At 38.2% G+C, this 23,402-nt stretch overlaps 1 protein-coding gene across 1 annotated transcript in view; it reads left to right on the top strand.

The window, feature by feature from the left end:
* plxna3 (plexin A3) overlaps positions 1 to 7,533 on the top strand; it is a 160,462-nt gene extending 152,929 nt beyond the window's left edge. The window contains exons 28-32 of the mRNA XM_079896984.1: positions 9 to 199; positions 1,215 to 1,384; positions 1,616 to 1,828; positions 2,094 to 2,244; positions 3,934 to 7,533. Coding sequence (XP_079753110.1) covers positions 9 to 199; positions 1,215 to 1,384; positions 1,616 to 1,828; positions 2,094 to 2,244; positions 3,934 to 4,029 — 821 coding nt within the window. The 3' untranslated portion in view covers positions 4,030 to 7,533. The remainder of the gene's footprint in view (positions 1 to 8; positions 200 to 1,214; positions 1,385 to 1,615; positions 1,829 to 2,093; positions 2,245 to 3,933) is intronic.
* Positions 7,534 to 23,402: the final 15,869 nt, after the last annotated feature.

Genomic DNA, 23,402 nt, shown 5'->3' with positions numbered 1-23,402 from the left:
TGGTGTAGAGAGCCTCCTGAGGACGTCTAGCAGTCCAGACAGCCTGCGTTCCAGGGCTCCCATGATCACCCCTGACCAGGAGACGGGCACCAAACTCTGGCACCTGGTGAAGAACCACGAGCACGCAGACCAGCGGGAGGGAGACCGCGGGAGCAAGATGGTGTCTGAGATTTACCTCACACGCTTACTGGCTACCAAGGTACATGAACACCATCCTGTATACACAGGAAACGGAGGTATTTATTAAAACAAAAGAAACAACTCAAGGCTGTTACAGTGTTTTATCAGGGTTATATCAGCCAGAAATGACGATTCTGTCGTTATTTACTCAGTCTAGCGTCAATGCATCAGAAGTTTGGGCTCTGTAAGATTTTCTTTATTTTTACTCAGCAAGAACTCATTAAATTGATCAAAAATGAAAGAAAAGACTTTTACATTGTTACAAAATATTCTATTTTAAATAAATGCTGTTCTTTTAAACCTTTATTTTCATCAAATAATAAATGAAGAACAATTATTTTAGACTAAAAATAATAATACATGTTTCTTGAGCAGCAAATTAGCATATTAAAATGATTTCTGAAGGATCAGTCTGGTGTAATGATGTTGAAAATTCGGCTTTGCATCATAGGAATAAATTACATGCTTAAATTAGTAAAACAGTTGTTTTAAATTGTGACAATATTTCAGTGGTTTTGCTGTATTTTCAATCATATAAATGCAGTCTTGGTTTGCCGAAGAGACTTATCTTACTGACCCCAAACCAACAAGATGCAGGTCTTGTTTGCGAACCGAACTGTATGTCTTTGTGTGCGAACCGATCACATTTAAGTTAGATTTGATCGTTTCGCACACAAAGACAGATATGGTCAATATGAACTTGTCGTTGTATGACTTCAGCTACGTAGTGATTGTTCAAAAATTAGAAATTTTGTATTACACGTAACAAATTAAACGCGTATAGCTTTGGGAATGCAGTAAATAATGCATTTTTAAACAATTTTGCACAACATGAAACGGATTGCTTTTAAAAAGTTGGAGCAATCCATTTAATAAGAATCATTTGGCATCCGTAACACTGAAGTTTCAAAACACATCAATTAAAACCTGTTTTATTCAATAAAATGTATGTAATAGTGCCTACAAATTACTGATATATCTCAGCAGAGATTTTATTGAAACATGTTGTAAACTCTTGTGTGTGGTGTTTTTAGGGCACACTGCAGAAGTTTGTGGACGATCTGTTTGAGACTGTATTCAGTACGGCCCATCGTGGCAGCGCTCTCCCGCTGGCCATCAAATACATGTTTGATTTCCTGGACGAGCAGGCGGACAAGAGACAGATCACTGACCCGGACGTGCGGCACACCTGGAAGAGCAACTGGTGAGATCCTGAGCACTTCCGGTCTTCGACCTCATTTTCCAAAGCATCTGTTTCGATTGTTTGCCGGGTCGCCAGTTCAGTTCCATCTGTTTAGTGAATGCTCTCGGAGCAATTGGAAAATAATGTATTTGTGTGTGCGATTCGAGACAGACCACAATCACTAAAAAGCTTTTTGGATGTAATCAGATTTTATTGTATCTCTCTCTGTCTCTCTCTATCTTTCTATCCCAGCCTTCCTCTGCGGTTTTGGGTCAATGTGATAAAAAACCCTCAGTTTGTCTTTGACATCCACAAGAACAGTATTACAGACGCCTGTCTGTCAGTGGTGGCTCAGACCTTCATGGACTCCTGCTCGACGTCTGAGCATCGCCTGGGTAAAGACTCACCGTCAAACAAGCTCCTCTATGCTAAAGACATTCCCAACTACAAGAGCTGGGTGGAGAGGTATGGACACATGCCTCAGAATACCACACACTTTATCTGATTTATCTGACTGATCAAAACCTGCAAGGATACTGACACTCCACTTTTAACAATAGTAATTGTAATTCTGTACTTGCCCTAGTAGGCCCAACTGATTAGATGCTGCCTAAATTAATCAGTTTGATTTTCATTTACCCCAGTAGATTAACTGCAAACTGTTCATTTACAATTCAAAGCAGATCATTTTAAACCAGGGTATTTATGTGTGTGTGTGTGTGTGTTCAAGATATTACAGAGACATCAGCAAGATGCCAAGTATCAGCGATCAGGACATGGACGCCTATCTGGTAGAGCAGTCTCGTCTCCATGGCAACGAGTTCAACACACTGAGCGCGCTCAGTGAACTGTACTTCTACATCAACAAGTACAAGGAAGAGGTGAGACATGGGACATTTATTTTCACCCCGTCCTAAGCGGTACACATTTACACAAAATACTAGCATTCAAGAGTCAAGTGTTTGGAGGGGTTTAAAGTATATATGGGTTTTTCAGTGTCATCTCTGCTAAACTAAGTGTCAAGTAAAGCAACACCATCCAATGTAATATTCTTACAAGAGGTATATTACTAAATATTATAATTTATATAAATATAAAATTATGAACACACACAATTATATAAACACTAAATGTAATGTAAAAAAAAATCACGATTAATTGATTTGACAGCACAAATATATATACACACATACATATATATATACATATATATATATATATATATATATATATATATATATATATATATATAGTATGTATATATATATATTTGTGCTGTCAAATCGATTAATCGTGATTTTTTTTTATCATAAAATTTAGTGTTTATATAATTGTGTGTGTATATGTATGTATGTATGTATGTATGTATGTATATATATATATATATATATACAGTACTGTGCAAAAGTCTTAGGCATGTTGGTTTTAAGTCAGTTATTTATATCTTTTGCTGTAGTGTGTCAGTAGGAAATATTAGTTTACATTTCCAAACATTCTTTTTGGCATTAATTGTAATAATCCAGTGAGATTTCTGTATGCACAAGGAGTCTGACAACAGCCGGTATGATCTGATCTCACCATCATCGAGTCCGTCTGTGATTACATGAAGAAACAGAAGAAACTGAGACAAACTAAATCCAGAAGAACTGCGGGAACGTCTCCGAGACGCTTGAAGAAACCTTCCTGCAAAGCTACCTGAAAAACTATGCGCAAGTGTACCTGGACAAAAGCTTTTAAACACAAAGGGTCGTTACACCATATATTGATTTGAATTAGTTAATAGAAGTTAAATCATAAATAAATTCAGTTTGTGATTTTATTTTTGAAAGCATTCTCACTTTACAGCATTTTAACACAAGTGCCAATACTTTTCACAGTACTGTAGCTTTGCAGGAAGGTTTCTTCAAGCATCTCGGAGACGTTCCCACAGTTCTTCTGGATTTAGTCTGTCTCAGTTTCTTCTGTTTCTTCATGTAATCACAGACGGACTCGATGATGGTGAGATCAGATCATACCGGCTGTTGTCAGACTCCTTGTGCATACAGAAATCTCACTGGATTATTACAATTAATGGCAAAAAGAATGTTTGGAAATGTAAACTAATATTTCCTACTGACACACTACAGCAAAAGATATAAATAACTGACTTAAAACCATTTTGGGGGGGGGGGATTAAAAGCATTTTTTCATTCTTAAAACCATGTGATTTTGTAAAGAAATTCATATCATTAATTTCTAGGCACAACTTATATCTACAGAAGCCTTTAAATCAAAACGTTTGTAAGATCTTGAAAACCATAAATCCTGGTAGTGGTCATGCAAATTGGCCTAACGGTCGTTTGAAGATGCACATGAGATTTGAATTGATATGCAAATGTTGTTTCTATATTCGTGGTTTGATCTTGATGAATGTGCGGTGTCGTATATGATGAGGTCATTTATCATTGTCATTAAGAGCTCCAGTGAGCGTCCACAAACTCTCGCGCTCAAAGCGATGTTGAATATTGAATTATTGCATGAATTCGGCCTTCATTTAATGGCCTGTCCCTCTCTTCCTCTCTCTCTTGCAGATTTTGACAGCGCTGGACAGAGACGGTTACTGTCGCAAACACAAGCTACGACACAAACTGGAACAAGCCATTAACCTGATGTCTGGCAGCAGCTGAGGGCGGTGACGGATCGGACGGGACGGGAGGGGAAGTGTTCAGGGGGTTTGGGGGAGGGTTGAGACTGAATTTATGGAGTCCGGCGGACCGACCCGTGTAAGATCACGCACGGCTTGTGCTAGCAGAAAGTGAGGCTAAAACACTGGACAATCAACTCTAAAGGAACCACAGCACAGCATACGAAGCCCAATATTTTCCTGAACCCAGAACCTGTACGCCCAAACGCCCGCACTCCCTAATGACCGGACCGAACGCCGCTCACATCGGCCTGCCTAACAAACTATTCAACACGGACTACTGTGGATCAGATACATTCCAATGAGGGAAGGTGCACGTGCTGTTGCCTTGGAAGCTAATTTGCCAAGATAGTGCCATTGAAGAAAATATCCGACTTTCTGGGAGAGAAACGAAGCATCGTGTTTTAGTAGGGTAATCAGAAAACAATTCTTCATATCGACCTCCGAGAGATGCCTCCAGAACAATCGTTCGCAGGGGTGATGAGCTCCATTAACAGAGATGAAGATATTTATATCAGAATGAATCAATAATGGAGACCAAATATTTGGGGAGAACTGCATTATGGGTAGTGTTGAGGCTGGGCAGAATGGGAGGAACCTTCTCCTCCTCGTCTCGAAAATGCCATAGACCTATAAAAGCGCCTTTTCTCTCGTTTTCTTTCTTTTTTGTGATTATGGGGCCAAATGGACCTCTACTTGTCAAGAGGTATGGATCAGCATCTTTTGAAGCTTGCCTTTTTGTTGCGTCCGGATATGACTCCCCGAAACCCTCGCCAAAATGTACTCCGGGATGGGCATTCATCCTTCGGGAGACATTTTTGCGCCCTTTGCTTTTTTGTACACCGCTGTGTTACTGTGAGGTTTGGAGTGTTTACTCTGATTCTGTGGTTCTTCTCCTAGACTGCGTTGGCGAGGGCCGAGTTTTTGTCCCTTGATGACAGGCATCTTTAATGTAGTAGATCCATCTAGAGCAATAACTCTCAGATTTACCTGCAAGCCATGAGTTTAAGTTCCCTGTGTGTTCAGATTCACTGTCCTGACTCTAAATTGTCAATGTTAGCAGATGCAACTTATCGCTCCTTTTCATTTCCCTGTTGTTGTTCTGTCCAAATGGCAGCCAAAATGTGTTCACAATGCCAAGCACAACGAAGGGACGACTGTTCTACTCTGTTTTATCGCCGTTTCAGCAGGCCAATGCAATTTTTGACGTAGAGTGACAGTAGAAGTCCGCAGCTAGACAAATCTCGTCCGTCGTCCCCCGTGAAAACCTCATCGTGAACCACGATAAGGTTCCTGCTTGATCGATTATAAAGATTGTGTCAATTCTGTCTGTATACACAAACAACAAGGCCTTAAGTCATTTCCGCTTCTCTTTATCGGACTTTCATTATCTCCGTGACGGCGGCGGCGGCGGCGCCCTCTGCTGCCACGGAGGTGAACTTCAAACCACTATATTCCAGGTACTCGAATTGTGATACGTACGTGAAGTATTCTCAGCTGTTTTCTATTCCTTGCTATATGTGGTTCTGAGTTCTGCCCTGTCTAGTAGCGTATCGATTGTTTTTTTGTGTTGAGGAAAATCACCAACTGAGAATGTACAGCATAACTGGGCATATCTTGCAAAAAAAAAACTTTGCCTCATTATACATGTTCCAGTTTTAAACTCAAAATACCTTCAGTCGATCACAGCCAGGACTACAGGGAGAACTATTTGCTTCATCTTAAAAATGTAAAAAACCTAATTCACCAAGGTCAGTTCGAGCAAACAAACGCCCACCATAATATGTGATCATTAAAACAGTAGGGAAATCCATCGGGGCCTTATTAGTTAAGTTTGTTGATTTTGAATGTAGATATTCAATAACCATCTAAAGTGATCACGTACCTTTAAGTGCATCATACGTCAATTGATTTTGCTGATGACTACTAGTCGTGACAAAAGAATAGCTTTTAGTTTAGTAGCTGTAGACCTCATCTTGCAGGGTTTTAAAACTTGGCCATTTCAACAAACAAAATGCATCTGGATATTTTAAAGTTTCATTGAATGTAATTAAACCTGCCGTCAAATTCAGCACACGGATTTGGATGGGGATAACGAGAATCTCAGTTCGTTTAGAGATGGCATCATCAAAAGCCAAATTTTTGTTGTTGGAATTGTGAAGGCAGGATGTTTTGAACTAAATGTGGGCCTCATTAACATATGAAAAAGTTGCAGGATGATAATTAAGCAGAATCTTTTTGAACATTGGTTTGTTTTTTTGTTGGGGGAATGGGGTCAGCTCATGAATCTGGTTCCGTTCTGGCATTTCAACCTCTTGCAACACGATACATCAGGAAATATTGCCTGTTTGCCAAAGCTGCGTCGTCAGCAATGCAGGTGCGAAACCAATATCCGACGTCTGGACAAACCACTTTAAGAAATGAAACGCAATCATAAATCTATGTTTAAAAAAAAAAAAAAAAAAAGCGGAAAAATAAACCTCAGTGGTTGAATTTTTTTTGATTTAGCACCTCTTGGTTGAAACCACGCCGTCAGGTTTACATCTGATTTTTCTATACTGTGAGTAAAGCCAAACGTACTGTGGGGGAAGTGGACTTAGCTTGGTCGCGTACATACTGCCTGCAAGATAACTCTGACTATCGTTAAGTGCAACTGCCCACCGGGGTGTTTTTAGCTGGACTGGTGAAGACAGAGCTAACGCTAACTACGCCTCGGCCGATAGCCATATATCAGAAATCGCCCGTTTCCTTTCGTACAGCAGAACTCAGAGCCAAATGAGGCGCTTTGCAGTTTGTTTTCGTGGTGTGGTGAAACGGCATACTTTTAAAAGCACCTGTAACTTGTGAGGAACGGAGCGGAGTGAGTGGAAAAATAACTGTGGTGTTTTTTCAGTAGATACAGTAGAAGAAAAAAAATGTCTGTTTTAGATCCATAACTACATTTCAGTCAATGTTCTAGTTATAAAAGAAGAAGAAGAAGAAAAAAAAACATTTTGTCTCAGATAAATTAATTCTAATTTATTTGTCGGTTTGTCTCTTTATCCCAAATGTTTTAATCAATTTTATTGTAACAGACTTGTTTACAGTTTCAGAAATATATGGAGTTTATTAACGTGTCTGGAGAGCTTTGTGACTGACTGGTTGATTGGATGACTGGTTAATGGGCAACTGCTATGCCTAGTCCTTAATTCTATATAAATATATAAATATATTTTGTATAATTATTGGACTGAAATGTTTTTTTTTTTGTTTTTTTTTTTGTTTAAATTATTGTTTTAAATCCATTTTTAATGCGTTAAGTTGTTTGAGGGAGTCGTGAGAATGAGTCTAAAACGCTGGCTGCAATGAAGTGTTTTGTATATATTTGCACCTTTTTTTTTACCCTGTGCGAGATTTTTGAAAGATTGGATTCTAACTTAATGTTCAAAGGACAAGCATGGTGTTTTTTTTGTTTTTTTTGTTTTTTGCTAATTAAAAAATATGTGGATGATGCTGTATATTTCTTGAATGTTTTTTTTTTTTTTGTTCAATTGTTTTTGTATATATAATCATCTGCAAGGACTATTTTGTCTCAAGAGCTTGATGTTTTCATTCAAATAAAGACAAGTGTCTCAGTGAAACTTACGCAATCACTCCTTACACTCTTTCTGAATGTGTACCGTGCAAGAACGCTGAAACAAATATGACTAATACTTTTGGAAACACTTTGTAATTAGATAGGCAATAATGTTTGATGGCACCCGATTGAGTTTCGTGATCACCTGCAGGCATGTGCATATCAGAACAGAGGAGTATAAATGGAAAACAGCATATTTCAGTACGATGTGTCCTAATTGGACGCAACATGAGTTTCCAGTAAAAGCAAAATTGCTGCATGATGCAGTAAAATCACAGCCAATCATAACGTATTAATAAGAACATATTTATGTAGGCCTCTTTATATTTGAGGAAATCATGATACACTACTATTCAAAAGTTTGGAGCAAGTGATTAAAAAAAATCTGTACTTTTGCTGTTCAAAGAATCCTGAAAAAAACAATTGCATCATGGTTTCCACAAAAATATTAAGCAGCACAACTGTTTTCAACATTGATAATAACCAGAAATGTTTCTTGAGCAGCAAATCAGCATATTAGAATGATTCCTGAAGGATCATGTGACACTGAAGACGAGTTATGATGCTAAAAAATTCAGCTTTGATCACAGGAATGAATAACATTTCACAAATGTTCTGTTTTTAATGTATTTTTGATCAAATAAATGAAAACTTTTGAGCATATACCATTTTAAAAATCTTATTAATTATATAATAATAATAATATATCTGCAGGTAGTGATTAAAGGGCCAAGCACACTAACTGCAAAAATGAATTTAAGACATTTGTAGGTGATTTTTAGGCAAAATGGTTGAAAAATGAGTACAGTACAATCACTTGTAATATAATTTTATTGCTCATCACTTTTGACCAAATAGGTGGTGCTGTCACCAAATGAATGTGGTCTGCTTAGTGTGGGGGACTATGGCATACACAGTTTGGTGTCAATACAGCAAAGACACAGCCTCAGATTCAGTTTGGCATCATGCCATCAAATTCGTTGATGCATTTAACGATAAGGTTTTTTTGGTTATCAACACGAAATCCATAACTTTTTGACACCATGGTCTGAAGATGATCTAAATCGAATTTGGGATCGGAAAGGTTTTTAACATTTTTGAAAAAAGTCAAATTTGGTGAAAATCGGACCAACAGTCAAGGAGCAGTTCGAAAAAGTAAGTTTTCAAAGAAGTTGAAAGTGGCAGACAGCAAGTTTGACCGACTATGACATAATTGGTATCATTGTTCTCTGTATGACTTATGGAATCTATCAAGACTAGTTTCATTACAATAGGCAAAACTAATCAAATATGTTAGCATTTTTTGAAACTTCACTATAATTTTTGTAACTTTTTGAGTACCTTTAGGGCATGGTGCCGAAGACATACAGAGTTTCGTAGCGATACGCAAATGTGTTTGAAAAAAATAACTTTTTATGACAAAATTCAATATGCCGACGCACAAAATGTCGAAAATGGGAACATTTTATATTGTTCGACTTGGTATGCCGCACTTTTGACCAAACTTTGATGCAAAACATATTCTATTTTTCATATTTCCTGACTAGTCGTGGCGCTGACGAAACTGCACACATACCCTCAGGTTGTGCTTGTGATGACATGTACCAACTTTTGTCTCAATGTGTTAAAGCGTTGCAGAGATATAGCCTCACATACAATTTGGTGTGCGAAAGTTATTTCACAACAGATTTGACTGGAAAATTCAAAATGGTGGAAAATCTGCAAATTAGAGGGAAACATTTATTTTGTTTCTAGGCCTTGCGGTTGAAAAAATATTAGCTTAACCATACAACTTTGGACAATTGGTGGCGAAAGATGGATCAAGTTAGAGACTCAAGTTAATGGGACTATTTATTAAGATTGTCCTCTGTCTGTGTGCCAAAATTTCATAACTTTTCTGCAAGAGGTTCAATGGGCTGCAGATTACCATGGTGGAAGAAAAAGAAGAAGAAGAAAAATAATAACCGATACAATAGGAGCCTTTGCATAAAGTGAAACTCTGTCATATCACCTCAAATCTCCAACTCTCATTGAAAATAAAAGGCTTGTGGTCACTGCAAATCACTGTAACTTTACCAGGGGTGAACATGGCCTTTCACGATGCATGCTAACAAACTTATGTTAAAGTTGTCTTGTTTGCTTCTTGGTTAATTAGGACTGATTAGATCAAAGACGTTTAGCCACCGGGCAGGATCTGAAGCAGATCAGACAGAGACTTCAGTCTTGAGGTAATTACAAAATGACAGGTAACACTCTATACATATTCATACGCTCATTTACATTTTATTGGCTTAGCCAGCTCTTATTTTTGAGGAAGGAGGGATTTTTTGCGAGTCAGGTCAAGCTAACATCTAGAGTCTCCAGCCCTGGAGAGATAAAGCAGACTTTTATCAGTCGACTTTGATGGATCTCGTCGAGTTGAACTCAACTGCACTCTCCATGTCTTTGTCCGCTCTCATTTAAAGAAGAAATTACATTATTTTTGCCGTAGTTCCCTTAATGACGGTCTTTACGGCGTAACGACTGTTCTCTGTAAAGTTATTTCATGAGTCATTTCTGTAAAACTCCAGTTCCAATGAATTAGTCGGAACACGCCGTTCTTGGAAGCATGAATTAGTAACATCCCATTATTCCACAAAATACGATGACCAGCGCCGTCTCCTGTGTTTGAAAGACGACAATCTGTCTGTTCAATCTGCTGCGAACATGTTCCATGATTTGTTTGCATATCAGTGGCATATCTCCTTATTTTCTTTAGCCGGATGATATTTTGGAAAGATAAAGCATCAATAGTAGAATGTTTATGCCGCCAAGAAGGTGCAACATCTGAAAGGGATAAACAGAAAGAGCTGAGCGGAAGACCTGCTCCTGAGAACAAAAAGGAAGGATTACAGAAATAGAGAGGGGAGGAAAAAAGCGCACAGGCAAAAGGCAGGCCGCCTCTGGGGTGCAGAGCATCTAAATAAATAATGCATACTGATGGGGGGGCTCATTAACCCAGCTCTCTCAATTCTGAGGGGACATGAAATGTGTTCCTGCGTTACAAGACTATATACACAAACTGCTGCATGACACATTTTGTCTCATAAACACATACCTACAGCATGCAAATCAGGCAGTCTTTAAGACGGAAAGAACTGACACTCTTCATTATTGAGTCGTTTCAGTAGTTAGTAGTGTTTACCGAGGCAAGCATGACTATATTATTGCTCACACTCGAGGTTAGGGATTTGAAACTAAAAGTGTTCAATTTAGGGATAGAATTATGATGATTTTTCTGGGAACGGCACAAAGAAAAAAAGGATCTCACCTATACAGTGCACAATTGTTTTCTTTTGTAGTTTTATATAAAGGATTATAAAGAACTTTACATCTGTTCCTTAAGTTCATTAGTTTTGCTTGTAGTGAGAAATGAGAAATGTTTGATTTTATAATGAGATCTCTGACTTTAGATTGCTCACTTTGGTATCTTGGCAAATCTGAGCACAGACTTCAGGTATTTCTGGCCATTTGTGGCTAGAAATTGAGATTTCAAAGATATCTCATAGTGATTTTTCCTTCCTATGAGCCTGATCCTTCAAAAGTTTGGGATCGGAAAGGTTTTTTAATGTTTTAAGGCTGCATTCATTTGATCAAAAACACAGTAATCAAATACAGTATTATTACAATTTAAATGAACCGTTTCCTATTTGAATATATTTAATGGCAAAAGCTCAATTTTCAGTATTATTACTCCAGTCTTCAGTGTCACATGATCATTCAGAAATCCTTCTAATATGCTGATATGCTGCTCAAGAAACATATATTATTATTATCAGTGTTGAAAACTGATACTTTTTTAGTTCAAAACACTTATTTGAGTCGAGATCTTTTGTAACATAAATGTCTTTACTCTCACTTTTGATCAATTTAATGCATCCTTGCTGAATACTTAGTTCTTACTGACTTAGCAGCATCTTTTTGATCCTCTGTCATCAAACATCCAGTTTAGCGCTCAATCAGGTGAATAGATCCCAGTCCTCTTTCCACTACCTTCTGTGTTCAAGATCACATCACCAGGGCTCGCGGAAGTACATATAATGTTGGTTAATTATTCAAAGAACACTCCCCAACGATGTGATCGAAGTGACCAAGAGGAGAAATCATGACCCCATTTATAATCTTGAAAGCAGGAGAGGTTCATCTCAGTAAAAAGGTCTGCTTTCATGCACTGTGTATTCGGGGCGGGTGTGTGTGGCTCTTTCCAAGGGCACCACCACATCTCAAATGTATCCTCTGCACTTTGCGTCTCCTCCATTTATTCAGAGCGAGATTTCAAACCGTACAGACCTGTCAGGATAGAAGGGGTCAGGGGACTCTCAACCATAGCACTCCATCATCAGACGTCTAATTTAATCCCAATCCGGAGGCGTCAGACTGCTTTGGAACCACTTTGGAAAATTAAAAACTGCCTGTCCCTCTTCCAGTAACATCTTTTGGCTAACCTTTTGCTGCTTAGCCATTTCAAATGTTTTGCATTTCATTGATTTAGCTTGAGTTTCTCTTGCCTGTCTCCATCTCTTCTTGCTCCATTGATTTTGTGATTAATGACGGCCTAACCTTGAGCATTGTTAGGGTAACGTTACACAAGTTTTTTAAGTAGATTTGAATTTAAATGGTTACATTTTAGCTACATCATAATATTCAAGATGCTTAAAAACAAGTAGCCTAGGTTGGGTTTTTAGGTTGAATTAATAATGCACGTTTTTGGTGAGTCTCACAATCTTAAATGAGACAAAATGTCTTGAACGTGAGGAGTTGGGAGAAAATCTGATGCGAGTCAGATCTGTGTCATGCATTCGGTCTTAAAGTGACAGTAGCCTAATAATGAATAATGAATACATTGTGTAGCTTCAATAAGGATTAATCTATGTTTAATTTATGCTGTGTTGTTTCACATTTGATTACTTTATTTAGTTGCAGTAATATTTCTTACTTAAACACAATACCGTAACTCATTGCAAATTTTAGGTGCAAATTGCTTTACGATTGTACGAATAATCACAATTAATTACAGAAAAATGTGATATTAATAAGTTGATTTTTTAAATCGATTGACAGCACTAATATATACATTCACTGGCCACTTTATTAGGTACACCTGTTCAACTGCTTGTTACCGCAAATATCCAATCACCCAATCACACGGCAGCAACTCAATGTATTTAGGAATGTTGACATTGTCAAGGCAATCTTCTGAAGTTCAAACTGAGCATCAGAATGGCAAAGAAAGGTGATTTAAGTGACTTTGAAAGCAGCATGGTTGTTGGTGCCAGACGGGCTGGTCTGAGTATTTCAGAAACTGCTGATCTACTAGGATTTTCATGCACAGCCATCACTAGGGTTTACAGAGAAAATATCCCGTGAGTGGCAGTTCTGTGGGAGAAAATGACCTATTGATGCCAGAGGTCAGAGGAGAATGGCCAGACTGGGTCGAGCTGATAGAAAAGCAACAGTAACTCAAATAACCTCTTATTACCACCAAGGTCTGCAGAAGAGCATCTCTGAACGCAACAACACATCAAACCTTGAAGCAGAAGAGCTACAGCAGCAGAAGACACACCGGTGACTCTCCTGTCAGACAAGAACAGAAACTGAGGCTACAATTCACACAGGCTCACCAAAATGGCACAATAGAAGATTGGAAAAACGTTGCCTGGACTGATGTGTCTCGATTTCTGCTGCGACATTCAGATGGTTGGGTCAGAATTTGGCGTAAACAACATGGAAATCATGGATTCATCCTGCCTTTCATTAACAGTTCAGGATTCTGCTGGTGAAATGGTGTGGAGATATTTTCTCGGCACACTTTGGGCCCCTTAGTACCAATTGAGCATTATTTAAACGCCACAGCCGACCTGAGTATTGTTGCTGACCATGTCCATCTCTTTATGACCACACTGCAAATCACTTTAAATCTCTGTCAATGTGAACAAGCCTTTATTTTTTTTAAAGCAACATCCCCAACACTGTTTATCAACAATAACAGGAGAACAGATGCCCCAAAATGGTGTCCAGCCAGCGAATCATGTCTGATGACAGATTTGCCTACTCATATTACAATTAGTAGGACGGTTGCATCCAATTAGGTAATTGTTTTTTAAAAAGTCGCTTGTCACAGGTATTCTCGCTCAATCTTAATAAGAGCAGCGCATTCTGCCCGGCATCAAAGGCATTCCTGCCTAATTCATAAAATGAGCTCATAAACAATTATTGTAAATTGCAGAAAGGGGAAATGAAAGCGAGTGACATTTTGTGTGAGTGCCACGAATGTCTCCGTGAAATATTTCGATTCAGGTCATGCAGGGAAGCGTTCTGCTGCTCACACACACACCAGACAGTCAATGAACCTTTTCCAGTTGCAAGGGCAACTGAATATGCAAACACTTTGTCAAAGGCAGGGGTGTAGCAATCATAAAAATGGTCTTCATCATTGACATGCTGTGTATAACATTAATTAAGTTCTGTTTGTCCACTGTGTTTTTACATGCATGAATTTTGGCAAACGATTTTATGGAGCAACTATTGTATTTAGGAACACATGACCTTGGCATTGCTAGTGCCACTGCTAAAAATCTGTTCACAACAAGGACAATAACTATAAAGTTTTTATTGTTCATCAGCTGGTAAAAATCATTCTGAAAGTGATTCCGAAGTTATCGTTCCTTTGTCGTTAACATTATAGCTTTGCTATTCATAGATTAGAAAGATTATTAAAATGTTATAGTTCTACAGCAGTTATCGTCCTTGGTGTAACAGACCTTTACAGGTCAGAAACCATATGAAAACGAGGCTGTGAGGGACATTCTTTATAGTGGTGCGCTACATGCTGAATAAAGGTATTACATCACGTAATTTTCAAAACTGACAACTTTACACTTTGACTGTGTAGTTCGCTGGATATTTTTGGTATGGATATTTGTTTAGGGTCCAATTCTCACTATGAACTAGTTGCGTATTAGCATGCATATTACTAGGATATTGGCTGTTTATTCGTACTTATAAAGCACATATTGATGCTTTATTCTTCATTGCCATATTCTACATGCCTTAATCCTACCCAATACCTAAACTTGTAAATTAAGGCTCTCAAGAACAAACCAAGCCCTGACAGTGTCCCTTGTCCCTCAGACAGTGGTGTAAAGTATTTGTAAATGTAATTAGTTACTGTACTTAAGTATCTTTTTATATGCATAAGCTTTTTTTAAAAAAAGAGTATATGTATAAGCTTACTCTTTACTCTAATAGACACATTCTGCATGGCACCAAACATTTTCTGCAGCTGTTAATTTCTGCTACAAAAGAAGTGATATCGCCATCCACAGGGTATTGAAGGTACTATAATCTTGTGCGTTTTGCCCTTACTCACCTAAACTTGTCAACAAGGCTACTTTGCATTAATGCATGTGCATTAGCATGTACAGTTAGTCAGTCAGCATTTGAAGTGGATCAAAAAATTTCATCAAAGTTGTCCTAAGACAAGAATGGGTATTGTTCAAAATTCATGTATAACTTTGATGAAAGGTTTTGATCCACTTCAAATGTTGACTACTGTAGTTGTTAACAGCAAGTGTTTCAAATATGAGATGAGGACATGCAGCTGATGAGGCCCAAACCAGTATAAGTGTAAGTAGGCGTTGACTTTAGATTATTTTATTTATCCATTCAATTAAAGAAAGATTTTGTTTGTAGACATTTAAGAGGCTGTTGTGTCAATTGCAATTTTGAGGTGTTCAGTTTCATCTTGATTTTAGAATGTGATTCCTCTCCTCACAAATCAACTGTTTCTTGTTTTTCACTGGCATGTCTCTTAGGTGTTGAGGACTAGTGCATCTCTGAGCCTACATGCAGTATGTCAAAATCAGATACTCTAAGACTTTTACACAAGTCTTATTGGAATTGGTGACTTGTAATGGAGTCATTTTCACTGTAAGGTATTTCCACTTTTTCTCAAGTATGGTGTTCAGGTACTCTTTACACTTCTGCGCTCAGACTTTTCAAATAGTCTCTATACATCCCTGACTCAATGACTATTGCAACAGACAAGCAAATGTTCCGTCTTTAGAAAGCAAATGCATTATCACTTGGGTTACGTATTTATTTGAACCGACCTTGCATGCATGTTATTTTCAGATATTAAGAACAACAGCTTAGCTTTAAACAGTGATGGTTACTTGACCTCTAAATCCTGGCATTAGTAAGCGAGCGCAAGTGTTTCTTTAACACTGGATGCAGTTGAGAGAGCAGCCGGGGGTCCTGCAGGACTCTGACACTCTTATCGCCCTCCAAGTTCTGCCATGGTGGAGTCAATGAACCACAGCCTGAAAGAAGCCATTGCCAAATCTCTCCCCTGCGTGGTCCTTAAGCTAAGTATCAACACAACTACAGGTGCTGTTGAAGGACCCCGACCGTCCCCGCAGATCCATTGACCCACAGCCACAAAATAAATGAAGGTTGTACCTTGAAATCAGTGTGAATGCCTCTACGATCCAGCAAACTGGGCTTGAATTTAAAGATAGTTCATGCAGACTTTTGCAGAGTCTGAAGTTTTTCAGGCTAGTATGATTACTGTGAGTACAGTGTACTGTTGTGGTAAGTGATGCATAGAAATTTTTTTTTTTTACAGATTCACCGAAACTAAAATTAAAGTTAGCCGAAAACCAAAATCGCTAATACATTTTCAATCATTAATTATGGATAATTGAGATCTATTCTGTTCAGGGTGTCGTGTTTATCACAAGTCATAGTAACGTTCTAAAGTTTCAGTAGAGAAGAAGCTACTGTTTTGTTCAATTATTTCAGCCCTCCAAAACTATTTTTGTAAATTTTCAAACTGCCCTTTGCATATTTTTAGAGTTTGATTGACAGACTGATTAAAACCAACATTGAAGAAACTTTTGTCACTTGGATCCTTTATTGTTGTTGTTGTTGTCCAATGAAATATGGCTTCACCAGTTATGGGCAGAATTATTGGGACCCTATGTAAATATGATCAAAGATGGCTGTGAAAATAAATCTGCATTTCTTATCCTTTTGATCTCTCAAAATGAAATCTAACCTTTCATTGAAGCTATCCCAGTCCCCTGACCTGAACCCTATAGAAAATGAGTGGGGTGAACTGAAGAGAAGAAGCGCCAACATGGACCTGGGAATTTGAAGGATCTGGAGAGATTCTTTATGGAGCAATGGTCTCTGATCTCTTGTCGGGTATTGTCCAAACTCATCAGGCACTAGGAGAAGAGTCAGAGCTGTTATCTTGGTAAAAGGAAGCTGCAAAAAGTATTGAATAAAAGGGTTCCAATAATTGTGGCCAACTGGAGAGAAACATTTATTTCATAAAGAGATTCCCCCAGTTTCAATTCTTCTACAAAATGTTAAATTGTTTGGATTTTTATTATTATTATTATAAAAGATTAAAAGGATTAACAATGCAGCAGGCTTCTTTGTTCATATTTACCAAGGGTGCCAATAATTCTGACCATGACTGTACTCTGGCTAAAGTCTTACTGTGTGGATATGGCTACTAGGGTGTAAAACCTTGGCAAAAGTGCTCTGTTTTGTTCTTTGCTGCAGGTCATATTGAAAGTTATTCAGAAAACATGAGCAGAATTTCTGTGTAATGCTCATAAATCCATTTTTATGTAAATTGTCAGTGAATTTAATGCAACAATTTACATTAAAAATGGTTTTGCAAACAACTTTTTGAATAAAGACCACTGTATGTTTTCTCCAATGAAGTTTTTTTAAATTTTTCGACCGTATAGCAAACATGGTCATCAGGTTTTCATCCTACTGTTTCATGTTTTCCCATTTCTGTAATGAGGTCCAGTGATTAATTATTTTGTCGTTTTAATACTAAATGATAAATATCATGGAGTATATTTGTGCTCCAATAAGCTCAGTGCTGAAAGCATAAAATTGCTAAGGAGATAGCTCTCATTTATCAATTAATGTCTTCTTGTAGGGTAGAAGGAAAAAATCATTATCTCTACGCACTTAGTTAATGTACCTTCCAGTAAGTGTCCAGTCCCTCGTATGGCCTTCAGCGTAATAAGGAAAAGGGCAGAATATAACCATAGGACGGTATAAAACATTAGCACACAAAGTTTTTAAATGACGCAGGAAAATAAAACCATTTATCAGAGGGTAAGGGTATAATTGGCCTATCCACCAAATGTCTTCCCGTTTGATGAATTGAGTTGTACTTGCTGTGTTTGGAGTTGGAGACGCAGTGATATTTCCTGCTGGCTGCTTGTGGTTGGCTATCATTTTTAAGCCACTTTATAAATGGCTTAATTGGTGTTATTGCAATTTCAGAAGCTTTGATAGCGGTGCTTTTTGGACTGGTGTGGTGTAGTAATTAAAACCCTGCAACACCCATGAGCTTTCACTGTTGTGCAAGGCACTTAAGGTCAGGTTACTCCAGGGGGGTTGTCCCAGTTGTAAATGTACTGTAAGTTTAAAAGAATCTGATTAATGAGTGCTTATTATGGCTGTGTTCGGAAAGGAACACTAGGATACTTTAGACATTGGTTAGATTAATAAGACATTGTTCAGATGTTGTATTTCAAGAAATTTGTCAGGGTTTTTCCATTTAAAACGCTCTTGTGTGTAGGTAGGACTAATTTCTTAGGCATCCCATCCCACGCGCCTCCATTGCTAATTCCAAAACGTCATTATAGAGCTAGTAATGGAGGCTTGAGCTATTGACAGCAGAGCAATGCAGTTATTAGAGAGAGAGAGAGAGAGAGAGAGAGAGAGAGAGAGAGAGAGAGAGAGAGAGAGAGAGAGATTTGTTACACTGTTTGTTTAAGTTGTGTTATAATATTTTATTATTCTATTATTTTTATGTTTTTTTTAATTATTATTATTTTATGTATTCCAAGCTTTGGCAATGTTGTATTATTTACAGTCATGCCAATAAAGCAATTTTGAATTTAAAGCTGCATTCCGTAGTTTTTCCTCTTTGTCGCCATCTCTGTTCGAAAGTTATTCGCGGCATTATCAACTTTACGTGGGTTTTGCCTTGGCACGAGACAGCGCAGATGAATCCAATGTTTTGAGGAGAATGTGCGGCTGTCAGTCACAGGTGTGGATACTGTCATTCGGAATCACAGAAAATGTTAAAATGTAAATGTAATCTGTACAAGTGAGTAACATCCACTTTTGTTCTGACCAGCTAAGGGGAAAAAAGTAAATCTAACGATCGCTTATCATATCACGTCAAACCGTGCAAATTATACTTTGTTCTTAAATTGTTAATGTTAACAACATCAGCATTGTGTGACATTTAATGCCCATCCGATATTATCCTTGTTTTCGCATGGGCCCGGTTGCAGTCTCTTTTTTTCTGTAGCCACTCCGAAGTCCGAAGTCTTTTGCATTTTGCAACGGGTGAATCTCCAGTTGTCACTGGTGACTGTTGTTTGAACCTTTCTGGATCCGCCATCAAATTTATAAGTTTAATTATATCAAGTGCTGTGAGAAAAGGCAATCTCGACTCCACCTCTAACATCCTCACACGCAATATAGCCTATACTAGCCGAGACACGCTAGGCTTGTTCGAGATCATAGACTGTAAAAAATATGGACAAAGCGTCTGTGACGTCACCCATAGACTTTCTGAAGAACGGGTTTGAAGCCGTTTATGGGGGGTATGGGCGGCGCCATCTTGGAAAATCTTGGGAAATCCTAACCCCGCCCACCTTCTAACGCAGCGCGCGTCACTCAGCTCGCTCTGCTACTTCGGTTATCTCTGTGTATATTTTAGGCAACGAAATATGTTATAAAACACCATACGAACTCTTTTCGTTTTCATTTAAAGAAATCTTAAACATTATAGCCACACAAATGTGGTTCAGGCAACGCATATTGATTATATTCAACTGCACATAACGTTTGCCTATTTATGAAAAAACAAAATATAAAACACAAACCTGCCTCTTTTCATTTTAAATATAATATAAAAATATTACACATTTTATGGTCCAGGCAATATGTGCATTTGTACTAAACAACAGATTTTGCAGTAAACAACATTACATCTTCGTTGTATTAAAATTTAAAATGACAAAACTCAACCCAGTCTCTTTTAATTAAATTTCAGTTTTATCAATATTAGCCATTATAAAAGTATACGTAAAAGGTATAAGAAGCTATACAAATAAAGCAAACAATTCAGTCAAACATACAAAGTCAGCGCTCTGTCTAGTCTAACCATACATCGGTAAAGTTAAATAGCTTATAAAGTTATGAAACTTCCCCTCAGCCAAAACGATTGCCCAGGGAAAAAAATGTAGATTCACGAGACCAAAAATCGCCCATTAGATATACACAAGACGATAGATATACACAATATCTCATGTTTAACCACTAAAGAGACGCCAGAGTCCGCGGCATTGGCGGCAAACCTCATAACGTCAAGCCGATGAAAGACTGTTCCAGGCGGGGTACATGAACGCCGAGCGCCCGGTCATCGCTGGATCAACTGGATAAAATTTTCATAAATCTTTAAATAAACCACAGATTTGAGCTTTAAACAACTACATTCTCGCCTGAAAAACTCTTAAAACTACATTTCATGATACATAAACAGTAGTATTATATGTCAACTGTATTAAAACATGGCGCTTCTTGTTGTCATTCTCCGTGGCGCTGCCTTGTCAGCTGTCAATCAAGCTGTCACTCAAAGTTAACCACGCCCTTATTGTCATATATTTTATATCTAAATACGATCTAAACTAACAAGTTAGAAAAAAATTCACCCCCCTCACAGTTGTCAGGCACTCGGAACCTATCGAAAAATACAATAAAAGTCCATGGGACCAACTTGTAAAAACATGAATTTATGCTGTGAAAACGGACATATTAACATGGGGGCTATGGAGATTTGCTCCCTTTTGGGACCTGCCCCTAGCGGATTTTCGATGTATTGCAGTTTTTCGCACTTCCGGGTAGGCTTCATTTTTCAGATCAGAATGTTGCCGCTTGTTCGAGATGCATCGGAGCTGCACAGACTGATCGGCGTATGACATCAAAGCACCGCGAGAGTGATTCAAAAGCATAAGGAATCGTTTGCTCTCCAGTTGCTCTCGCGGTACTTTGATGTCATGCGCCGATCAATCTGTGCAGCCCCGATGCATCTCGAACAAGCCTCTTCTTTATGTGTACAGATGTGACGTAATGATTATTAAAACCACTGGAATTAAAAACATTAAACTTACCGAACAGAGAGAGAGAGAGAGAGAGAGAGAGAGAGAGAGAATGAATTACCCGAGTCTCAACAGTGTTCGGCAGCAGCGTCTCTACTAATAGCGAAACTGTAAGTTTATCTGCTCCAAGAGCCGTCATTACCTCGCTAGTGAGAAATGTCATGTAGCTTTTAAGTTGCTAAACTATTTTATCGATACATTTAACATCGTCAGAGCAGCGCTGACACCGACATGTTTCTGTGCGAGTGTGTCCGTGCTGCTGTATATAATGTGTGTGTGTTTAAATGGAGAGAACGGGTGTAACGGGTATATTGCTTTTCGTACAAAAACTTAATTTTGTGTGACAGAAAAACATGGAAATAATTTTTCGCTTTTATTCTATTGTTTACTATATTTATTTGCTTGGTCAGTGTTGTTTGGGTTTGGGTTTTATTGTGTTGTAGGCTGTAAGGAAGGACCTTTGAAATAACTGAAATCATTTGGCGAAGTGATATGGACATGTAATGCGGTCAAGACCTGCCTGGAACTACTTTAACCTAAAACCCCACACACAATGAAAACCATTTTAAATCCAAACAATAGAACGTTGTTGCCACACGACCTCACCACATTGCAATTCAATTCCACAAAAGTTTCTTTATAGTGGAAAAATGTTAGATTGTTAAAATATTCTTCACAAAAAAGAAGAAAATGTTTTTTGGGGAATCCAAAAATGGCATTCTGTGTTGGCATTGCTGTGAAACCCCACTTTTGTAACCTATATCTTATGAGCTCATGCCTGTAACCTGTATGGACTTAATTTATAATACTTCAAATTGTGTTTTTTTGTTGTTGTCTTTTGTTAGACTTTGGCAGCATGAATCACCATCACATTTCATATGGAAAACAGAAGCTTGGACCCTTGGCCTAACATCTTACATTTCATTGAAGAAAGAAAATAATAGGTTTGGAATGACATGAGGGTGAGCAATTGATGACAAAAATATTTATTCCATATATATGTGTGTGTGTGTGTGTGTGTGTGTGTGTGTGTGTGTGTGTGTGTGTGTGTGCTTTGTCCTATTTCTATGACTCACAGTACAGAAAACAATTGGCGGTTTTAAGATTTCAATTTCCTTCAGAAATGTTTTTTGTTTTTGTTTCATTTAGCTCTACAAAATAAATTACACTCAATCACCCTTCAAGCATGTATTTTGTAACAGTTGCTAACAAGTTTCTAAATAAGGACTACAGTTACCACAAGGATGTGAGTTGTGTGTGCTTAAAGGGTACATAACATGCACAGTTTCACCTAATCTCATGTTAATCTTGAGTACCTATAAAGTAGTAGTGCATCCTTAATATCTCAAAAAAGTGTTTAGTTTTATTAAATTTATAAAAGAAAAATACAGCTTTCCGATACTCTCCGGAAAAAGCCGAGGTCCTGGAGGCGGAGCTATAGAGTCAAGCGGTAGTGCTTGATTTCCAGCAAAAGACAGAAATCTGATCCAGTTGTACTTACATGAATGGGGTCTTTTATCACTGGGACCACTCCACGTTTTAATAGCAAACGATTTGCAAATCCAGCGTCGACCTGAGCCTTGTTAATAAAACATTCGTCACTGAAACGACCAGAACACATAACCGCACTTCCTACACTCCGTTGCTGCCCCGGAAAAACAAACGGCATCCACTGTTCCTGTAACACTGGGTTCTTTGGAAAGCTGGACACGGTAAGCTTTCCCTCACATCCAAAAACACACTTTTTTGGAGACATTCTTGAACAAATCCTATGCAGCGCTGCCGATGATTTCCTGTTGATGTGCGCGGTCTCGTTCTCCTCTGGTCGACGTGCGCGCGGGCGCGCTTTTCCGAGAGAAATGCTCATATAAGGAGTTCCACTCTTATCTACGTCATTAGATCCACGATAAAAAAAAACCCAGCCGAAACTTGTACCAACCCGGAAGTAAGATTTTCAGCACAGAAATTCTCCGTTATTCGTCCAAAATATTTTTTTAAAACTTTGCCCATGTTTAACATGAGAATCCATCTCTTTAACACTGTAAACAACTCTGAATACATGAAACACCATGGTACCCCCCCTTTAATGAATCAAACAACCAATACAGTATGTAGCAACAGAAGTTTCATAATTTACATTTAATATTTGAGTATGTGTAATTTATGTTGTAGAACGAGACATTGAAGAAGCTCTGTTCATATGTGGCCATTTAAATTGTTATGCTTGACGTCAGTCAGGACAAGCGTCATCATTACGTGACGAATCAGAAAAATCCAGGCAGCGGTTTCATGCTAATTTCCATCGTTTTCTATTGGCCAGCACCTTCTCTTACACTACCTGCCTTTGTGTGTGCAAAATCCCCTTACGTTTCTAGCAGCGGCTCATCCGTGTTTACATAAGAGTCTCAGCCATGTGAGGGACCCGGAGCTCATTGGATCAAGGTGTGTCTGTCGAGACCACTTCAGGGTGCCAGCCGTCACCACCAAAGG

Source organism: Squalius cephalus (assembly GCF_949319135.1).
Source record: "Squalius cephalus genome assembly, chromosome: 16".
Lineage (NCBI taxonomy): Eukaryota > Metazoa > Chordata > Actinopteri > Cypriniformes > Leuciscidae > Squalius > Squalius cephalus.
The sequence above is the reverse complement of the archived record's forward strand: the minus strand, read 5'-3'. Positions and strand labels throughout refer to the sequence as shown.